General features: G+C 48.0%; 2 protein-coding genes across 13 annotated transcripts in view; both read left to right on the forward strand.

The window, feature by feature from the left end:
* LOC120403835 (NACHT, LRR and PYD domains-containing protein 3-like) overlaps positions 1 to 6,323 on the forward strand; it is a 67,488-nt gene extending 61,165 nt beyond the window's left edge. For all 10 annotated transcript variants that reach the window (XM_039535628.1, XM_039535630.1, XM_039535632.1 and 7 more), the window contains 2 exons: positions 130 to 300; positions 5,996 to 6,323. In XM_039535628.1, coding sequence (XP_039391562.1) covers positions 130 to 300; positions 5,996 to 6,086 — 262 coding nt within the window. In that variant the 3' untranslated portion in view covers positions 6,087 to 6,323. The remainder of the gene's footprint in view (positions 1 to 129; positions 301 to 5,995) is intronic.
* Positions 6,324 to 7,998: 1,675 nt separating this feature from the next.
* The window catches only part of LOC120403842 (NACHT, LRR and PYD domains-containing protein 3-like), a 109,363-nt gene continuing 102,935 nt past the window's right edge, over positions 7,999 to 14,426 (forward strand). The window contains exon 1 of one of the 3 annotated variants that reach the window (XM_039535648.1): positions 7,999 to 8,017. The gene's annotated coding sequence lies outside the window, so the exon portion shown is untranslated. Of the gene's footprint in view, positions 8,018 to 10,577; positions 10,782 to 14,426 lie in introns of those variants that run through there. The other 2 variants (XM_039535649.1, XM_039535647.1) reach the window with 2 other exon arrangements.

Consider the following 14,426-nt stretch of genomic DNA (forward strand, 5'->3'; position numbering starts at 1 on the left):
GAAATAGCTGATTTCTCTGTAATGTCTCTGAATTCAGAGTCTCTTTAGAGATACACACTGGTATCAAGGAGGGAAACGCAGGTGTTGTAAACAAGTAGCCCTTTTCCTTTCTGTATCGGTCTGCTGCAGGTTGGAGCATTGCAGTCTAACCGCTGCTTGTTGTGGTGATCTCTCCTCTGCGCTAAGCATGAACCAGCACCTGACCGAGCTAGATATAGGGAGAAACAAACTGGGAGATCCAGGAGTGCAGCTGCTGTGTCAGGGACTGAAACATCCCAACTGCAAACTACACAAAATAAGGTAAGTACCAGCTGGTTTCCTTTAGTCTGTGCCTGTTAACACGGTGGTGTTGTGAGTTACACTCCATTTACCAGCATCACAGTACCCTGCATGGAACCCAGCCATGGACCAGCCTCACTCTGCTCATGAGACAAAGATAAGAGACCCACTGACGTCTTCACTAGTCACATTTTGCTAGTTAAATAATTGAATAATGGAGTGGTGAGTTCAACCCTCGACACTTGTTAAGCAGAGCATGGATTGGCACGGACTCCGCTGACACAGGGTAATCCTTTGGTGGTGCGAAGCAGATATAGCCAACTCTGTGCCACCCAATCCTGCCTCAACTGAAGGGGTCTGCAGGGGCATGGAGGACCTATGTAAAGGGCAAGATGGGCAGAACATGCTCCAGCAGATCTTAGGCAGTCACAGCAGCTGGGGTAATTTTAGAGTAGCCCTGAGACGTCTCTCAGTTAAACCAGAGTTCATTCTGTCCCAGCATCAGAGTAGGGGAAAGGTCAATTAGAGCCTATTTCTTCACTTCCAAATCACCTCAGTGGTGCTGAGTATAAACTTGGTGCAGCTGAGGACAGAGTCTAGTGGTTTCTAGCAGCGCTGAAATGCAGCATATCTTGATGTTACAAGCACAATGACTTTACTCGCTAAGGCAATAATAACAACCCCACACATGCACACGCTGCCCTCAACTCCAGCTGTCACTCCTGCTCTCCCAGAAGGGCTGGAAAGAAAATAAAATGAATGCTCATTCTGTAACAGAGCAGCACTCTGTCACATAGAGAGATCTGATGAGCATATTACTGTATATTTCTCGAAACAAAAGCTCACTGTTGGAATTGTTTTCTCTCTGCTATTTCCATACACCTGCTAAAACTTCCTAAATATTTGTTTTAAAAATTGACCCACCCTGTTCTCCCAAACTGGCTGCAAACAAGAAAAGTGAATAAATAACATCAACATAATGTGTTTCCCCCCTGCTCCTCACCAGTCAGTTCAGGCCCAGTCCGCAGCGTCACCCCAGCTACTGATAACACAGCCCAGCCAGCAAATGTGTCATTGGGAGCCAGCTGTGGCCTGGCCCCCGGTGCCCTTTCTGGCCCATCCTTCTCATAGCAGATAATTAAGGGCCTGTCAGTGGCCTGAGCTCAGCCCTGTTATCTCTGATCTCCGTAGGGTCCCTCTGCATTGTCCTCCTGTGTCACCCAGGCTTAGCAATTGTCTCTCTCCTTCTGCTTTCAGACTGCTCCACCCCCTCTGGTGTACTGGTGCTGCTGCTCCCAGCCCCTGCCAGCCACAGCCTGAGTTACCGTGTGCCCCAGGGTTATCCTACACACCACCCAAGCTCCCCACTACTCCTTGCCGCTCCAAACCCCATGTAAGGGTTAAGGGGCTATAGGGAGGTGGGATGGTGGGTCTGTGAGAAGTGAATGTACTGGAGGCAGTACAGTACTGGAGCAGTTGCTGGAGGCAGGAATGGGCAGGAGAGTGGAGCTGTGTAGGCCAGACCCCTAATCTGGGCCTAGTGTATGGGGAAAGGGGCTTTAAACATTCATTTGCAGCATAGGAGCATGAGGCCCGGTCTACACTACGAGTTTATGTCAAATTTAGCAGTGCTAAATCGAATTAACCCTGCACCCGTCCACACAAGGAAGCCCTTTACTTCGATATAAAGGGCCCTTAAAATCGATTCTGTACTCCTCCCCAACAAGGGGAGTAGCACTGAAATCGCCATTGCCATTTTGAATTTGGGTTAGTGTGGCCACTATTCAACGGTATTGGCCTCCGGGAGCTATCCCACAGTGCACCATTGTGACCGCTTTGGACAGCAATCTGAACTCAGATGCACTGGCCAGGTAGACAGGAAAAGCCCCATGAACTTTTGAATTTTATTTCCTGTTTGCCCAGCGTGGAGTGCTGATCAGCACAGGTGACCATGCAGTCCCAGAATCAAAAAAGAGCTCCAGCATGGACCGTACGGGAGATTCTGAATCTGATCTCTTTATGGGGAGATGAATCTGTTCTATCAGAACTCTCTTCCAAAAGACGAAATGCCAAAACATTTGAAAAAATCTCCAAGGCCATTATGGACAGAGGCCACAACAGGGACTCCACACAGTGCTGAGTGAAACTTAAGGAGCTGAGACAAGAGTACCAGAAAGCCAAAGAATCAAATGGACGCTCACAGAAGGAGGGGCGACTGACGACTGTAGCTATCCCACAGTTCCCGCACTCTCCGAAAACCATTTGAATTCTGGGCTGAGCTCCCAAAGCCTGAAGGGTCAAAAGCATTGTCGGGGTGGGTCAGGGTATATGTCATCAGCCCCCCCCACCCCCTCATGAAAGCAAAGGGAAAAAAATAGTTTCTCGCCTTTTTTCAATGTCACCGTATGTCTACTGGATGCTGCTGGCAGACGCAGTGCTGCAGCGCTACACAGCAGCATCCCCTTGCCTTGCCTTGCGGACGGCAGATGGTGCAGTAGGACTGGTATCTGTCATCGTCATCCCGTGGGTGCTCCTGGCCGGCCTCGGTGAGGTTGGTCGGGGGCGCCTGGGAAAAAATGGGAATGACTCCAGGTCATTCTCTTCTTTAAGTTTTGTCTAATAGAGATTCACTCTTGCCTGGAATATCATGGCAGCTGGAGGCTTCTGCCTCAGGCTGCTCTCCCAGTCGGCAGCACCATGTGGTCGCGCCTACCCCTTGCTACCAGGGCTCACAATCACATACTTAGACCTCTACATTTTGCTGCAAATAAAAAAATTAAGCTGTCGTTTAGAACTGTCCCCCAGCATACATATCCTGGGACATTTTGTATTTTCCCAGTGTCAACCAAAGGCCCTCACACACATGGAGATTCAATCCTGCCTGTGCTTCTATCCTAGTGCTTGTCACAGATTCCCATTTTCAGCTATAGGCTGAGCAAATGCAGAATGGTGGTTCATTCTACTTCGTTGTAAGCCAACCGCCCTCCCCTCCCCCCTTTATTGCCTCTGCAAGCAGAGATCAAAGTCAGCGTTGTTTCTTATTCATGCATTCTTTATTACTTCATCACACAAATGGGGGGATAACTGCCATGGTAGCCCAGGAGGGTTGGGGGAGGAGGGAAGCAATGGGTGGGGTTGTTGCAGGGGCATCCCCTAGAATAGCATGCAGCTTATCTTTTCTGCGGGATGTCTGGGGCTCTGACCCGGAGCGGCCGTTTGCCTCTCTGGTTCTCTAGTAGGCTTGCCTGATAGTCTAGGCAGGACTGACTCTCCATTAGACAAAACTTAAAGAAGAGAATGACCTGGGGAGTCATTCCCATTTTTGTCCAGGTGTCCCCAACTGAACTCACCGAGGCCGGCCAGGAGTACCCATGACAGAGCAGATGGTACAGTATAACTGGTAACTGTCTTTGTCAACTTGCAAAGCATCAGACAGTACAGTAGGGCTGGTAACTGTCTTTGCTAACTTGAAAAGGCAAGGAGATGCTGCTGTGTAGCGCTGTAGTACCACGTCTGTCAGTAGCATCCAGCAGACATACGGTGAGAGTGAAAAAAGGTTGAACGGGCTCCATGGTTGCCGTGCTATGGCGTCTGCCCGGGCAATCCAGGGAAAAGCATGCAAAATGATTGTCTGCCGTTGCTTTCACTGAGGGAGGATTGACTGATGATGTTAACCCATAACCACCTGTGACAAATTTTTGGCCCCATTAGGCATTGGGATCTCAACCCAGAATTCCAATGGGCGGGGAAAACTGAGGGAACTATGGGATAGCTATGGGATAGCTACCCACAGTGCAACGCTCCAGAAGTCGACACTAGCCTCGGTACATGGACGCACACCGCCGAATTAATGTGCTTAATGTGGCCGCATGCACTCGACTTTATACAATCTGTTTCCAAAAATCGATTTCCGTAAAATCGGAATAAAACCGTAGTGTAGACATACCTTCAAAGAGGTGTGAGTGGCCCATTCTTCTCAATGGAGTGTTCTTAGCTGGATGAGAACAGCCCAGGGAGATGAAACAATAGGGATGAGAGGTGTGAACTGCTCCATCCATCTGTGGATGGATTCTCATTCTCATTCTCCCTCCTGTGGTTTCAGCTCTTGTGGGCCTGTGCAGTGAGCATGCCTGGTCTCAGCTCCCTATCCTCGTCTCATTTCATCTCTTGCTGTCTATAGTCAAAAGTACTAATGCTTATGTAGTGCAGTAACCCTTGAAATAGTTCTAAACTGGTCATTGGTCTCGTTCAATAGCTAAACTCAGGGGCAGGCCATGCTATCATTTTCAGAAAGGCCAGAGCCTTAGATTTTTCCTGAGCTCTGCAGCACAAGAGTTATGAGCTCAGTTTACAGGGCTGCGTATCAGGAACCTCTTGACAAAATGACCCAACAACTTGCTTTTCTTTGATAACACCGAGTCCCATTGTTTAGGAAAGAGGGGAAGAGCTTGAGTCCTGATTCCATCACCCTAAAGGCATACTAGAATCTTTCATCTTCCCTCTAGTTAATTAATGCTATTTTTCCTTGAACAATACTCCTACAATACAGTTGGATTCTGCATGTGGAATTTAGAGCAACTTAAAATATTGCTATTACACCAGAAATGTTGATCTCTGGGCAAAACAAACCTCTGTAGAACACGAATAACATGCACATCACATGTTGGCTGAAAGCTGCCAATGGCAGGGCAGACCGCAGCCATGGGTGCTACTTTGATTCAAAAGCCACAGCATGTCTTCTTGAGCCACCAGTGACTGCACAGCAGGATGCCAGCAAAGCCTCTGATTAGCAGTGGAGCCCTACATTTGCCACAGGTGTATTTCACTCTCTTTGGACAGTCACTTTGGGCTGACCCATGTTGGGATTCCAAACTTTATCTTGAATAACTTCCTAAATATTGCTTCCCAAAGGGGCAGCGGGTGGGGTGCATTAGCTGAGAGAAAATTGCTATAAATTTGGGGAGGGTCAGAGCCATAGTTTGAGCCACTGGTGTGGGCAAAAAAGTTTAAAAAATGTCTGATTCTTCTATCCAATGACTTTTCGGGGGGGCCATATGTCAGGAACTCCTTTCTCAGATGACCCCAGATTTGAACCTGTGGCCCCTTCCTGCCCTGGATCCCCATGACACACAGTAATGTTCAAGACAATCCAAGTAAGCATGCGGGTGATAGAGCACTTAGAAAAGCCATCTGCAGCCCCACAACAGCAGCTGCAAACTCACCCCCTTCAAGAACAGTGTTACTGAAGCCTGTGGGGAGGGGGAGTGAGAAGCCCCTGCAGCAATGAGAGCTGAGATCAGGCTGGTTCCATGGAGAGATTCTGTGAGCTGGATTTTGCAGCCCCTGCTCCCTGTGAGCACCGAGTAGCCCCACAGCGATCAATGGGACTGTCCGTGTCAGTAAGTGCTCACCGCCCTGAACAAGTGCTGCACAATCCAGCCCTTTACATGCAGAAAGGACATTGCTGTCCCTGCTCAGAGCTCACGGGGTGAGTGGGGTGTAGGGAGAGCAGGCCAGGTTACAGACTGCACCAGTGCTCCTCCTCCCCTCCCCCAAAGAAAAGGTATCTGCTGGCAGTGAGCTCAACAGGCCAGGCAGTGACAGTGACACAGATCCTGTGGGTGCAGCTCATGGTGCTTCATAGGGGCAGTGGGCTCAAATTTTGTGTCTGCAGAGAGAATTAACACGTCCTTTTCCTTCCCTGTTTTCCCCACAGCTTGGGCTATCAGAGTGTAACTGAAGAAACACAGGCAGAGCTGGATGCTGTGAAAGACACAAAACCTGATCTGGTCATAGAGATATGGTAGGGCTGGTGAGCGAGAGCCACTGAACCAGCAAGGCTCTGACCTGGCTGCCCTGCCACTAGCTGAGGAAGCAGGCTGTGGGGAGGGGGAACCCTGCCCCTTTTAAGGAGGACCCCAGCAACATATTTCAGCATCTGTGGTAGGGGGCTGAGTAGAGATTGTCAGGCCCAGCCCTCCTGCCTGAGGGTGAGAGGCTCAGGAGTAGGAGCTGGATTTGCTCCATGCTTGGTCTGACCTCGGAGGGGGTAGTTGGTTTGTGGGGGGAGGGAGTGGGAGGGAGGATGCAGTTCAGGGCCTAAGCGAGGGATGTGGGATCATGGGAGATCTGATAACCTCCCTTTTCAGTCTCTCTACGTGCAGGGGGGAGACTCAAGAACCATCCTCGGATCCAGAGGGGAATTGTCACTCTGTTACAACAGCTCAGTCACTGTTGTTTGTGTATTTATAATATTGTAGTTTTACACAATTCCACAGCAACTAAGCCGGCATTTTCCATATTACATCTCCAGTGTTTTTGTCCTGGATGTACATTTCTGTGTCAGTTTTGCTGAGTCCAATAAAGATCATGAACCAAGAAATACTGCCGTCCTTTAGAGTTTGTATTTCTTGCCATAGTTTCTACTAATGTACAAGAATTCTCCAGGCCTAGGAGAGCCCTCAGGGATGGTTCCTCAGACCTTATTTTTTATTATTATTATTTTTTCTCATGGTTCCTCTTTCTTATCCATTATGGTCACTACCTTCAGAAGCTCGTGCAGGCAAAATCAGAGTGATTTTTAATTTCTCTTGGCTTTTGTCAGCAAGATGGTGTAGGTGACTCCTAAGAACCCTAAATGGCCAGTTGGGAGCAGAGATCAAAGGTGCAGGACAGGGAGAGGGTCAAGTTTATGGCCGAGTCTTGGCATTTTCAAAAGCCTTATAGTCCCATGTGCCCAAACAGAAGCTACTGCTCTAGTGATACCTGAAGCAACAACCTTCTACAGCCATAGTCCTCATTCAACTAGCTCTCCCCCAATTCTGGCTGCTCTTTCACTAGCCATGTAATCATCCCTCTCTTCCCCTCCCCCTCCCCCCCCCAAAAAAACCAAAAAACAAAAAAAAGCCTGAATTCCCCCCTTCAGCTGATGAATGGCGGAAGGATTCACTCTTGCTTTCCACAAAGTAACACCTAAAACAAGAGGCTGTCAGGAAGATTTAAAATCAACGTAGTCGCTAGTTGTTGTTCCCTGTAGAACATGCTTCTGTGGCAACTGCAGGCACTAATTAGAGCCAGAGTTAGATGATGGAGGGCAAAGAGCTTAAGTGTCTTTCACAGACACACCCTGCAGGGCATTTAACAAGTGGTTTAGGATCTGAAGGCAAACTATGACCTTTATAAGCTTTAGAGAGTGTGTTTGCCCCAAGTCCATGTGTGAGAACACGCTCCTCTTCCTTTGTTTTTCTCTCTCATGCTGCTTCATTACTTATAGGCGTAATTATTAAACAAACAGCCCTTTTAACTGGCTTGCACCAGTATACTTACTAGCAGACGGGCCATTCATGCCACTTCCTGAAGCTGTGCCAGCCACTGTATCTTGGGGTTGGAGAGGGAACCCCCAGGAAGACTGGCTGCCTCTTGAAGCAAGGCCAGTGAACTCTGGGAGAGAGGCTTGTCAAAGCTTTACTGGATTCTAAAGGCTGGGGCAGAGAACCCCTGCATTATCCATCACTGGACGGACACAAAGGAGTAGAGCTTTTGCAAGCTGAGAAAGTCGGCCCCTTCAGCCAAGGGGGTTGAAGTCTCTGGGAACAGAACATTGGTGAGAAACTTGCTTAGGCAACGATCTTCCATCTAGGAACACAAGGGAACACGGCTACCCCTCTGATACTGCACCTTATATTTCTTGAGGAAGGTCTTGACTGAGAGAGAGAGTTGGCTGGAAAGGAAAAGATTGGTAAGAAATCGGCCTTGAACCAAGACTGTAGCTTGCTGAGTTAAGCCGTAGCCATTAGAAAGCGTATTTCACTTTTGTTTGTTTGTAACCCTTTCTACCTTTATTCCTTCTACTAGGCATCGCTTAACCTGTGACTTTAAAAGTAAAGCAGTTTATTAAACTAATGTAAACCATCCCAGTGCTGTGTTTGAACCGAAGTGGATGCTAACTCCAATTAAAATGCTAAGCTGTGTGTTTTGTCTCTAGAGGAGCAAATGAACCTTGTTGTTCCTCTGAATGGTCCAGGAAAGGGCTGGACGTTGCACAGCAGATGGTTTGGGGGGAAATCGGGACTGGCAGTGTTCTTGGGGTCACCCCTGCATAAGGTGATAGAGATGAGAGTGGGCAGGCTGTCAGGATCAGGGTGCTCACCCAGGGCTGCATGCTACCTAGACGCTCAGGGGACTGCATGCTTGTCTGACTGATGGTATCTGGGCTGTGAGCCACAGCAGCGGAGCATTTAAGGCACCCAGAATTAGAGGGCAGGTGACACAACCCCTCACTGCTCTGGATTGCACCCCAGAATGTCATAGTGCAGAACTGGCTACTGCGCACCAATGGGTGGGTGATGTTTAAACAGTGGCCAATCTCCTTCACAGCTAATTTAAGCCAATTACCATCATGAACAGTCCTCTGTGAAGTCCCTGCCCTGCTGTGGATCCCACCCTGCACTGTGATGGTTGCAAAGGGTTTGATCAAGGCAGCTGCAGCATTGGAAGCAAGTTCATTTGCTCTGTGTTGTACCATGATTGCTGCATTTTGTTTCCTTCGACTTTTATTAGGGAGGTAAGAACACAGTTTTGTGGGGCAAAACTCTGCTGTCCATTCCACCCGTGTAAATCTGGCATGACTGAAATCAGTGGGGTTAAAATAAATTGGGAGTAACTGTGCTCAAAATATGACCCATTGACCAGACTGCAGGGGGGTCATCGCCTCTTTTGAGGGAGTCTTGATAGTGGATTTTTGGTGCTATGTTATTTTGTTAATTTATGAATATTAATAACCGAACATTTTAATTGTTGTACAAAATCCAAGATAAAGACGTAGGTTTTACCTACAATAGTGAGGGAGCTCAATAGCAGAGTCATTTGGGAGCCTGTATGTATTAAAATGAGGCTGTTTCCTTTTCTTTAAAGTGTTTGGGCAAAGCACTATTCCAGTGTTTCCCCACTCCTCAGATGCCCCATGATGTCTGTAGAGGTTAGCCCCAAATGTTCAAACTTGGCCAATAGAAGTTAGGCACTGTTAGGCCTGAATAAAGATGTAGCACAAAACCAGTTATGCCAACCTGCCTGAAGTCAGGCTAACAGAGGTTTCTGGGTAATCCCAGCGTGGAAAAATACTGAGAAGCAGCATGTTTCACAAAGCCCTGGGAAAAAGTGAGATAAGTGAGGGAATTGCATTCCTGGCATAGTACCAGCTGCGCTGTGTTATGAACAGTGTTTGAAGAACTGATAGGGAGTCAGCCTCCCTGTATTCACTCCCTGTTTCTGTCTTAGGTCCGTTCTTAACTCCTGTCTTCCAGTTTCTGGTGCTTGGCAACCATGCTGATAAGAAAGTTGCTGGGGCATCACGACTTGCTTACATTATAAAGAAAGACAGATGTGCTTTGTTATTAGGGTTTGTTACTAACCAAAGAGGGGTGGGATATGGGTTGTGTGAAATGAATAATTTGTGATGCGACAGAACTGTCTATATAACCTATACTTAGTTGTAAAAGAGGGGGCTGGTTCTCTTCGGATACGAGCTGTTCTTTATTGACGCGTGCACTTGTCAATAAAGAGCTTTTGATCGGACCTTGCTGGTGTTGCCTGTCTCTCTGCGGTCAGACAACGAACTTCGCTGTCGGGGTTCGAGTCCCTGACAGCACCTAAATCCATATTTAGGCACCTAATTAAAAGTGGCCTGACTTTTCAAAAGCTGTTCCCCAGTACTGTCAGCTACAAATGTTCAAAAAGTCAGGAGTCAGGCCCCCCAAATCATGAGATTTTAAACAAGAAATACATTTGTGATTCTTTTCATCTTCTGTTTTCTGAGGCTTTAGGCTTCACTGTGGTCACGTTTTCAGACTGTTCTCCACAACCAGGAGGGTTAAAACCATGTTTATAAATGGAAGCTGAGATTCTCCTGTAACTTCAGGACTCCAGGAGCTGAGGGTATAAGAAAAACACCAAATACCACGAGACTCCCTGATTACAATCTCTAGAGTTGGGAATACTGGTTCCCACTCACTTCAAAGTGACTTGTAAGTGCTCAGCGACTCTGCAAACCTGGGCACTTTTATTTCGGTACCTAATTCTTGCCACCACTGAACATTTTGCCCTAAATATCTCCAGTGGGTAAATGGGAGTAAATTAGATGAGAACAGTTTACAGTTCAAGGCAAAACTTGCTGATCTCTGCAGATCTAGGTCCTCTATACTGTTAATGTTCTCTTTCGCTGGATGTTTACTAGGCGTTTGTTTTAAGGGTAAGGCTTTTCGCTGCACTGTTTGTTCTAGCACTGTAGGGACAAAACAGTCCTGTGTCTTTAAACAGGGAAGGGGAGGAGAAAGGAGGCTAGTTCTGAGCTGAGAGAGAGGGACAGGAAATAAGCAAGGAAGTCCTGCCCGGGGTTACATTTAGAGAGTGAAACTTCTTGAATTTCATCAGCTTGTGGGGATTTGCCCACTCATTTTGAGAGGAAGAAAAGCTGATTATCATTCCAACGGAGCCAGTGCTGCAGGGTGAGCTCAGCATGCAAAGTATTTCACTTGGCTGAAAATCATGTCAGAGCAGGTTTTTTTTTTGTCTTGTAAAGATCAGCGACATCTCTTGCGAGAAAGGGGCGGGGGGGGGGGGAGGTGCATCTCTGCTGGGGTCTCTAGAGTCCCTCCTGCAGGGGAGCAGAGGAGGTCTCAGGATTGCAGTCTTTCCTAAGTGTCTAAACCACAAAGGAGAGGACTGGTCTGCCCTTCCCTCTGCTTTCCTGCTGTCTGCTTTCAGCAGCGGCGTGTGAGGGAATTGGAGACTGAGGAGGTGCTTGGGTGGGGCATGAGACAGGAGAGAGCGCGAGTGTGTGTGTGTGTGACAGAAATGAAGAGTGAGTCTGAGTGTAAGGTAAGGACTATAGATCAGAACTGTCCCATGGGGAGGCACACCCCCCTCCTGCCCCTTCCATCATCAGGAACAGCTGAGGAAACCACAGGAGCCACTAGCCTGCTGTAGGGCACAGATCCAGCCTTGATCTGAAGACTGCAGGAGATGGAGAATCCACCACTTCATTTGGTAGCTTGTTCCAATGGTTAATCACCCTTGCTGTTAGACACTTGTGCCTTATTTCTAACTTGAATGTATCTGGCTTCAGTTTCCAACCGTTGGTTCTTGCCTTGATTTTGTCTGCTTTGTTATGCAAGTATTTTCTGTGTGGAGTCAACTTTGGGAGACAGGGAGCTCTGTGGTCAGCCTGAGAGTTTGCTCTCTGCCATGGACTTGGATTGAAGTCTGTTCTCTGGGAACTGGGTGTTGGTGCTGGGCTGAGATTCCTGGAAGAAGGGTTTGCCCCACCTTCTGTGTGACCGTCTCATGCCAGGACTGGTGTGCATGTGAAAATAAAACAAGTTACACTTAAAGTGCACCCAGATTTTGTGTCACTGTCTTCTTCTCTATTGGAAACTGACCTGCAAGATCCTGAACATCTGCTACCTTTTAGCAGAGAGATGATGCTGGTGTCTGAATTCGGACACTGGTGTCAGAAGTTGGGGCAAGAATAACAACATAAGTCTGGATTATATTTCAAATCCGCACATGAAGAGAAATCATTATGGACCGTTACTGATTTAATCAGTTCAGTGACAAGATTTGGGAGGAGAAATCCAGCCCCAAAATCAAGGTGCAAGGCTGCTGTGCAGCCCCCTGAATCTATGGACTGGGCTAGTCCACAGTCCGCTCATAATCATTGCACAAGGGCTACTCAATCAGCATGTACTGGGTTTAAAGTAAGGGGGAATGGGAGGGAACTAAAAACAGAGGGCGAGCTCCCCCTTCTTGGCTGGTGAGCTGATTCTCCTCCTGTTTCAATATACTTTAGCTTCTGTACATCAGCATCTCTCAGAAGTTGGAATGTATGTGCCTGCCTGGGATGGGTCTGCTAAACAAGAGACTGATTCCCATCTTCCCCTGCACATCCCCTTCCTCCTGGCTTGCAAGGAAGTACCCAGAGGGAACTGCGTACAGAGTGTTGCAGCAGAACGTAGGGCATTGCTGTGAAGCAGGGTGTGACTGTCACACGTGTAGCTGAGATGAGATCTGTGTGGGACTTATGGGGAAGACCAGAGAGGCTGAGCAGGGAGCTAGGGCAGATGGGTCCCAGTGGGAGATCCTGGCCTGAAAACCTGCAGGTTCCTATTTGCTTGAATGGAGCCTGGGCTGCTGTGGGGAGGGCTCCACAGGCACTAGGCCTGAAGAACCCTAAATCTAAAGTGGACTGTCCCAGGGACCCAAACAAGAACTACTATTGCTCACTTTGAACTATTCAAGCCTTTGTAGCTAGGGTATTTGTAGCCTTTCCCTTTCTTGCCAGCCCCGTAAAATACCCCTTCGCTTAGCCGTGTGTCTGAGTTGGATATTGGGACCCACCGGGGCTAGCACCTATAAGGCCCAGATGCTGAAGTGCCTACTGTTCTTGCCTCCAACTTGTGGTACACCTGGCACGCAACCGGTCCTCAGTGGGTTGGAGTACCCCAGCGCTGAGCAGCTGTAATAACTACATGCTAGTGTAAACATAGCCGGCTTTTAGGTGGAAAGTGCTGGAAGGCCAGGGCTATATTTTCTAGCGCCCTGTCTTTAAGGTTTGGAATGATGCTGAGAGGTCAGGAGGACACAGCTGGGATGAGCAGGATGTGGTCACAGTGGCATTTGATGCTCCTTGGAGATGCTCCAGCAGAGGAGCCTGTGAAAGTTCTTCATTTGTTTGCTGGAGCCTGGAAAAAGTTGGATAAAATGCTCCAGTTTGAAACAGCACCTGGTCTGGGAGTGTAACCCATCAGTACAAACTTACTGTCCCTGCTACTGCCTCCCACCACAGAGCCCTCTTCATGGTGTGCGTATATGTGGCTGTGGGAACTCAGCTAGCAGATGCCTGTGCAGGCTTAGCTGGGGCAGAAGGTAACTCTCCTCCTAGGAAAGCTCTTGGTCCTGAGATACGTTGGTGATATGTTGGGGGTATTTCTAATGGGGTTTTGTGGGGATCCATTCTAGGCCTGACATTCAATATTTTCATCAATAACTTTGGAAGTGAATATAAAATCACTGCTGATTAAAAAATTTGCAGATGGGCCAAAGATTGGAGTGGTGAATAATGATGATGACAAGGCAGTCACACAGAGCGATCTGGATTACTTGATAAGCTACGTCCATTCAAGCAAAGGGCCTTTTAATACAGCCAAATGCCAGTTCACACATCGTGGATCAAAGAGTGCAGCCATGCCTACAAAATGGGGGTGGGGGGTCTATATTCTGAAAGCAGTGACTCTGAGAAGGGTTTAGGGATCATAGAGAACAGGCAACTCCACTTGACCTCCCAGGGCAGTGCTGTAGCAAAAAGGGCTAATGTGAGTCTTGGATGTCTGAACAGGGAGGTGATTTTACCTCTGTTTGTGGTACTGGTGGGACTGATACTAGAATATTGTGCACAGTTCTGCTGTCCATACTTTTAAGAGAATGTTGAAAATTTGGAGAGGAGTCAGAGGAAGAGCCATAAAAATGATTTGAGGGTTCAGCATATTTTGCTTAATTGAACAGATCAAGAGGTGACTTGATTATGGTGTTTAAAGTACCTTCATGGAGAGAAAATAACAGGCATTAAAGGACTCTAAACGAGCTCCAGAAGGTGTAACAAAAACCAGTGGCTGGAAGTTAAAGCCAGACAAATTTAAATGAGAAGTCACACATTTCTAACAGGGAAGGCGAGTAACCATTGGAACAAGGTGATAATGTTCCTTAACAGTAGGCCTCTATGGACTAGGTTGGGGCCTGGGTCCAGTAGAGCTCCCCAGGCTATGGTTAGAGTTACCAAGGGTAGGGATCCCTTGGATCAGGTTAGGCCTGGGGCTGGTAGGTCTCCCCAAGCTAGGGGTCTGGTTGTCATGGGAGGAGGTCCCTGGGCTACAGTTAGGAGTGCAGCTAGTAGGGATCCCCAGACTAGGGCTAAATTTACTACAGCTAGGGCTGCATGGACTAGGGTTAAGGCTTCTACGTGTAGGCCTCTCCAGGCTAGGTTTAGGCCTGTGGTGAGTAGGGCTTCCCAGGCTAGGCTTAGGGTGACCAAAAAGTAAGGTTCCTTGGAGTCAGTTTAGGCCTGGTGTTGGTAGGAATCCTGGTCTTAGAGTTAG

The sequence above is a fragment of the Mauremys reevesii genome, linkage group 4 (genome assembly GCF_016161935.1).
Source record: "Mauremys reevesii isolate NIE-2019 linkage group 4, ASM1616193v1, whole genome shotgun sequence".
NCBI classification, from domain to species: domain Eukaryota; kingdom Metazoa; phylum Chordata; order Testudines; family Geoemydidae; genus Mauremys; species Mauremys reevesii.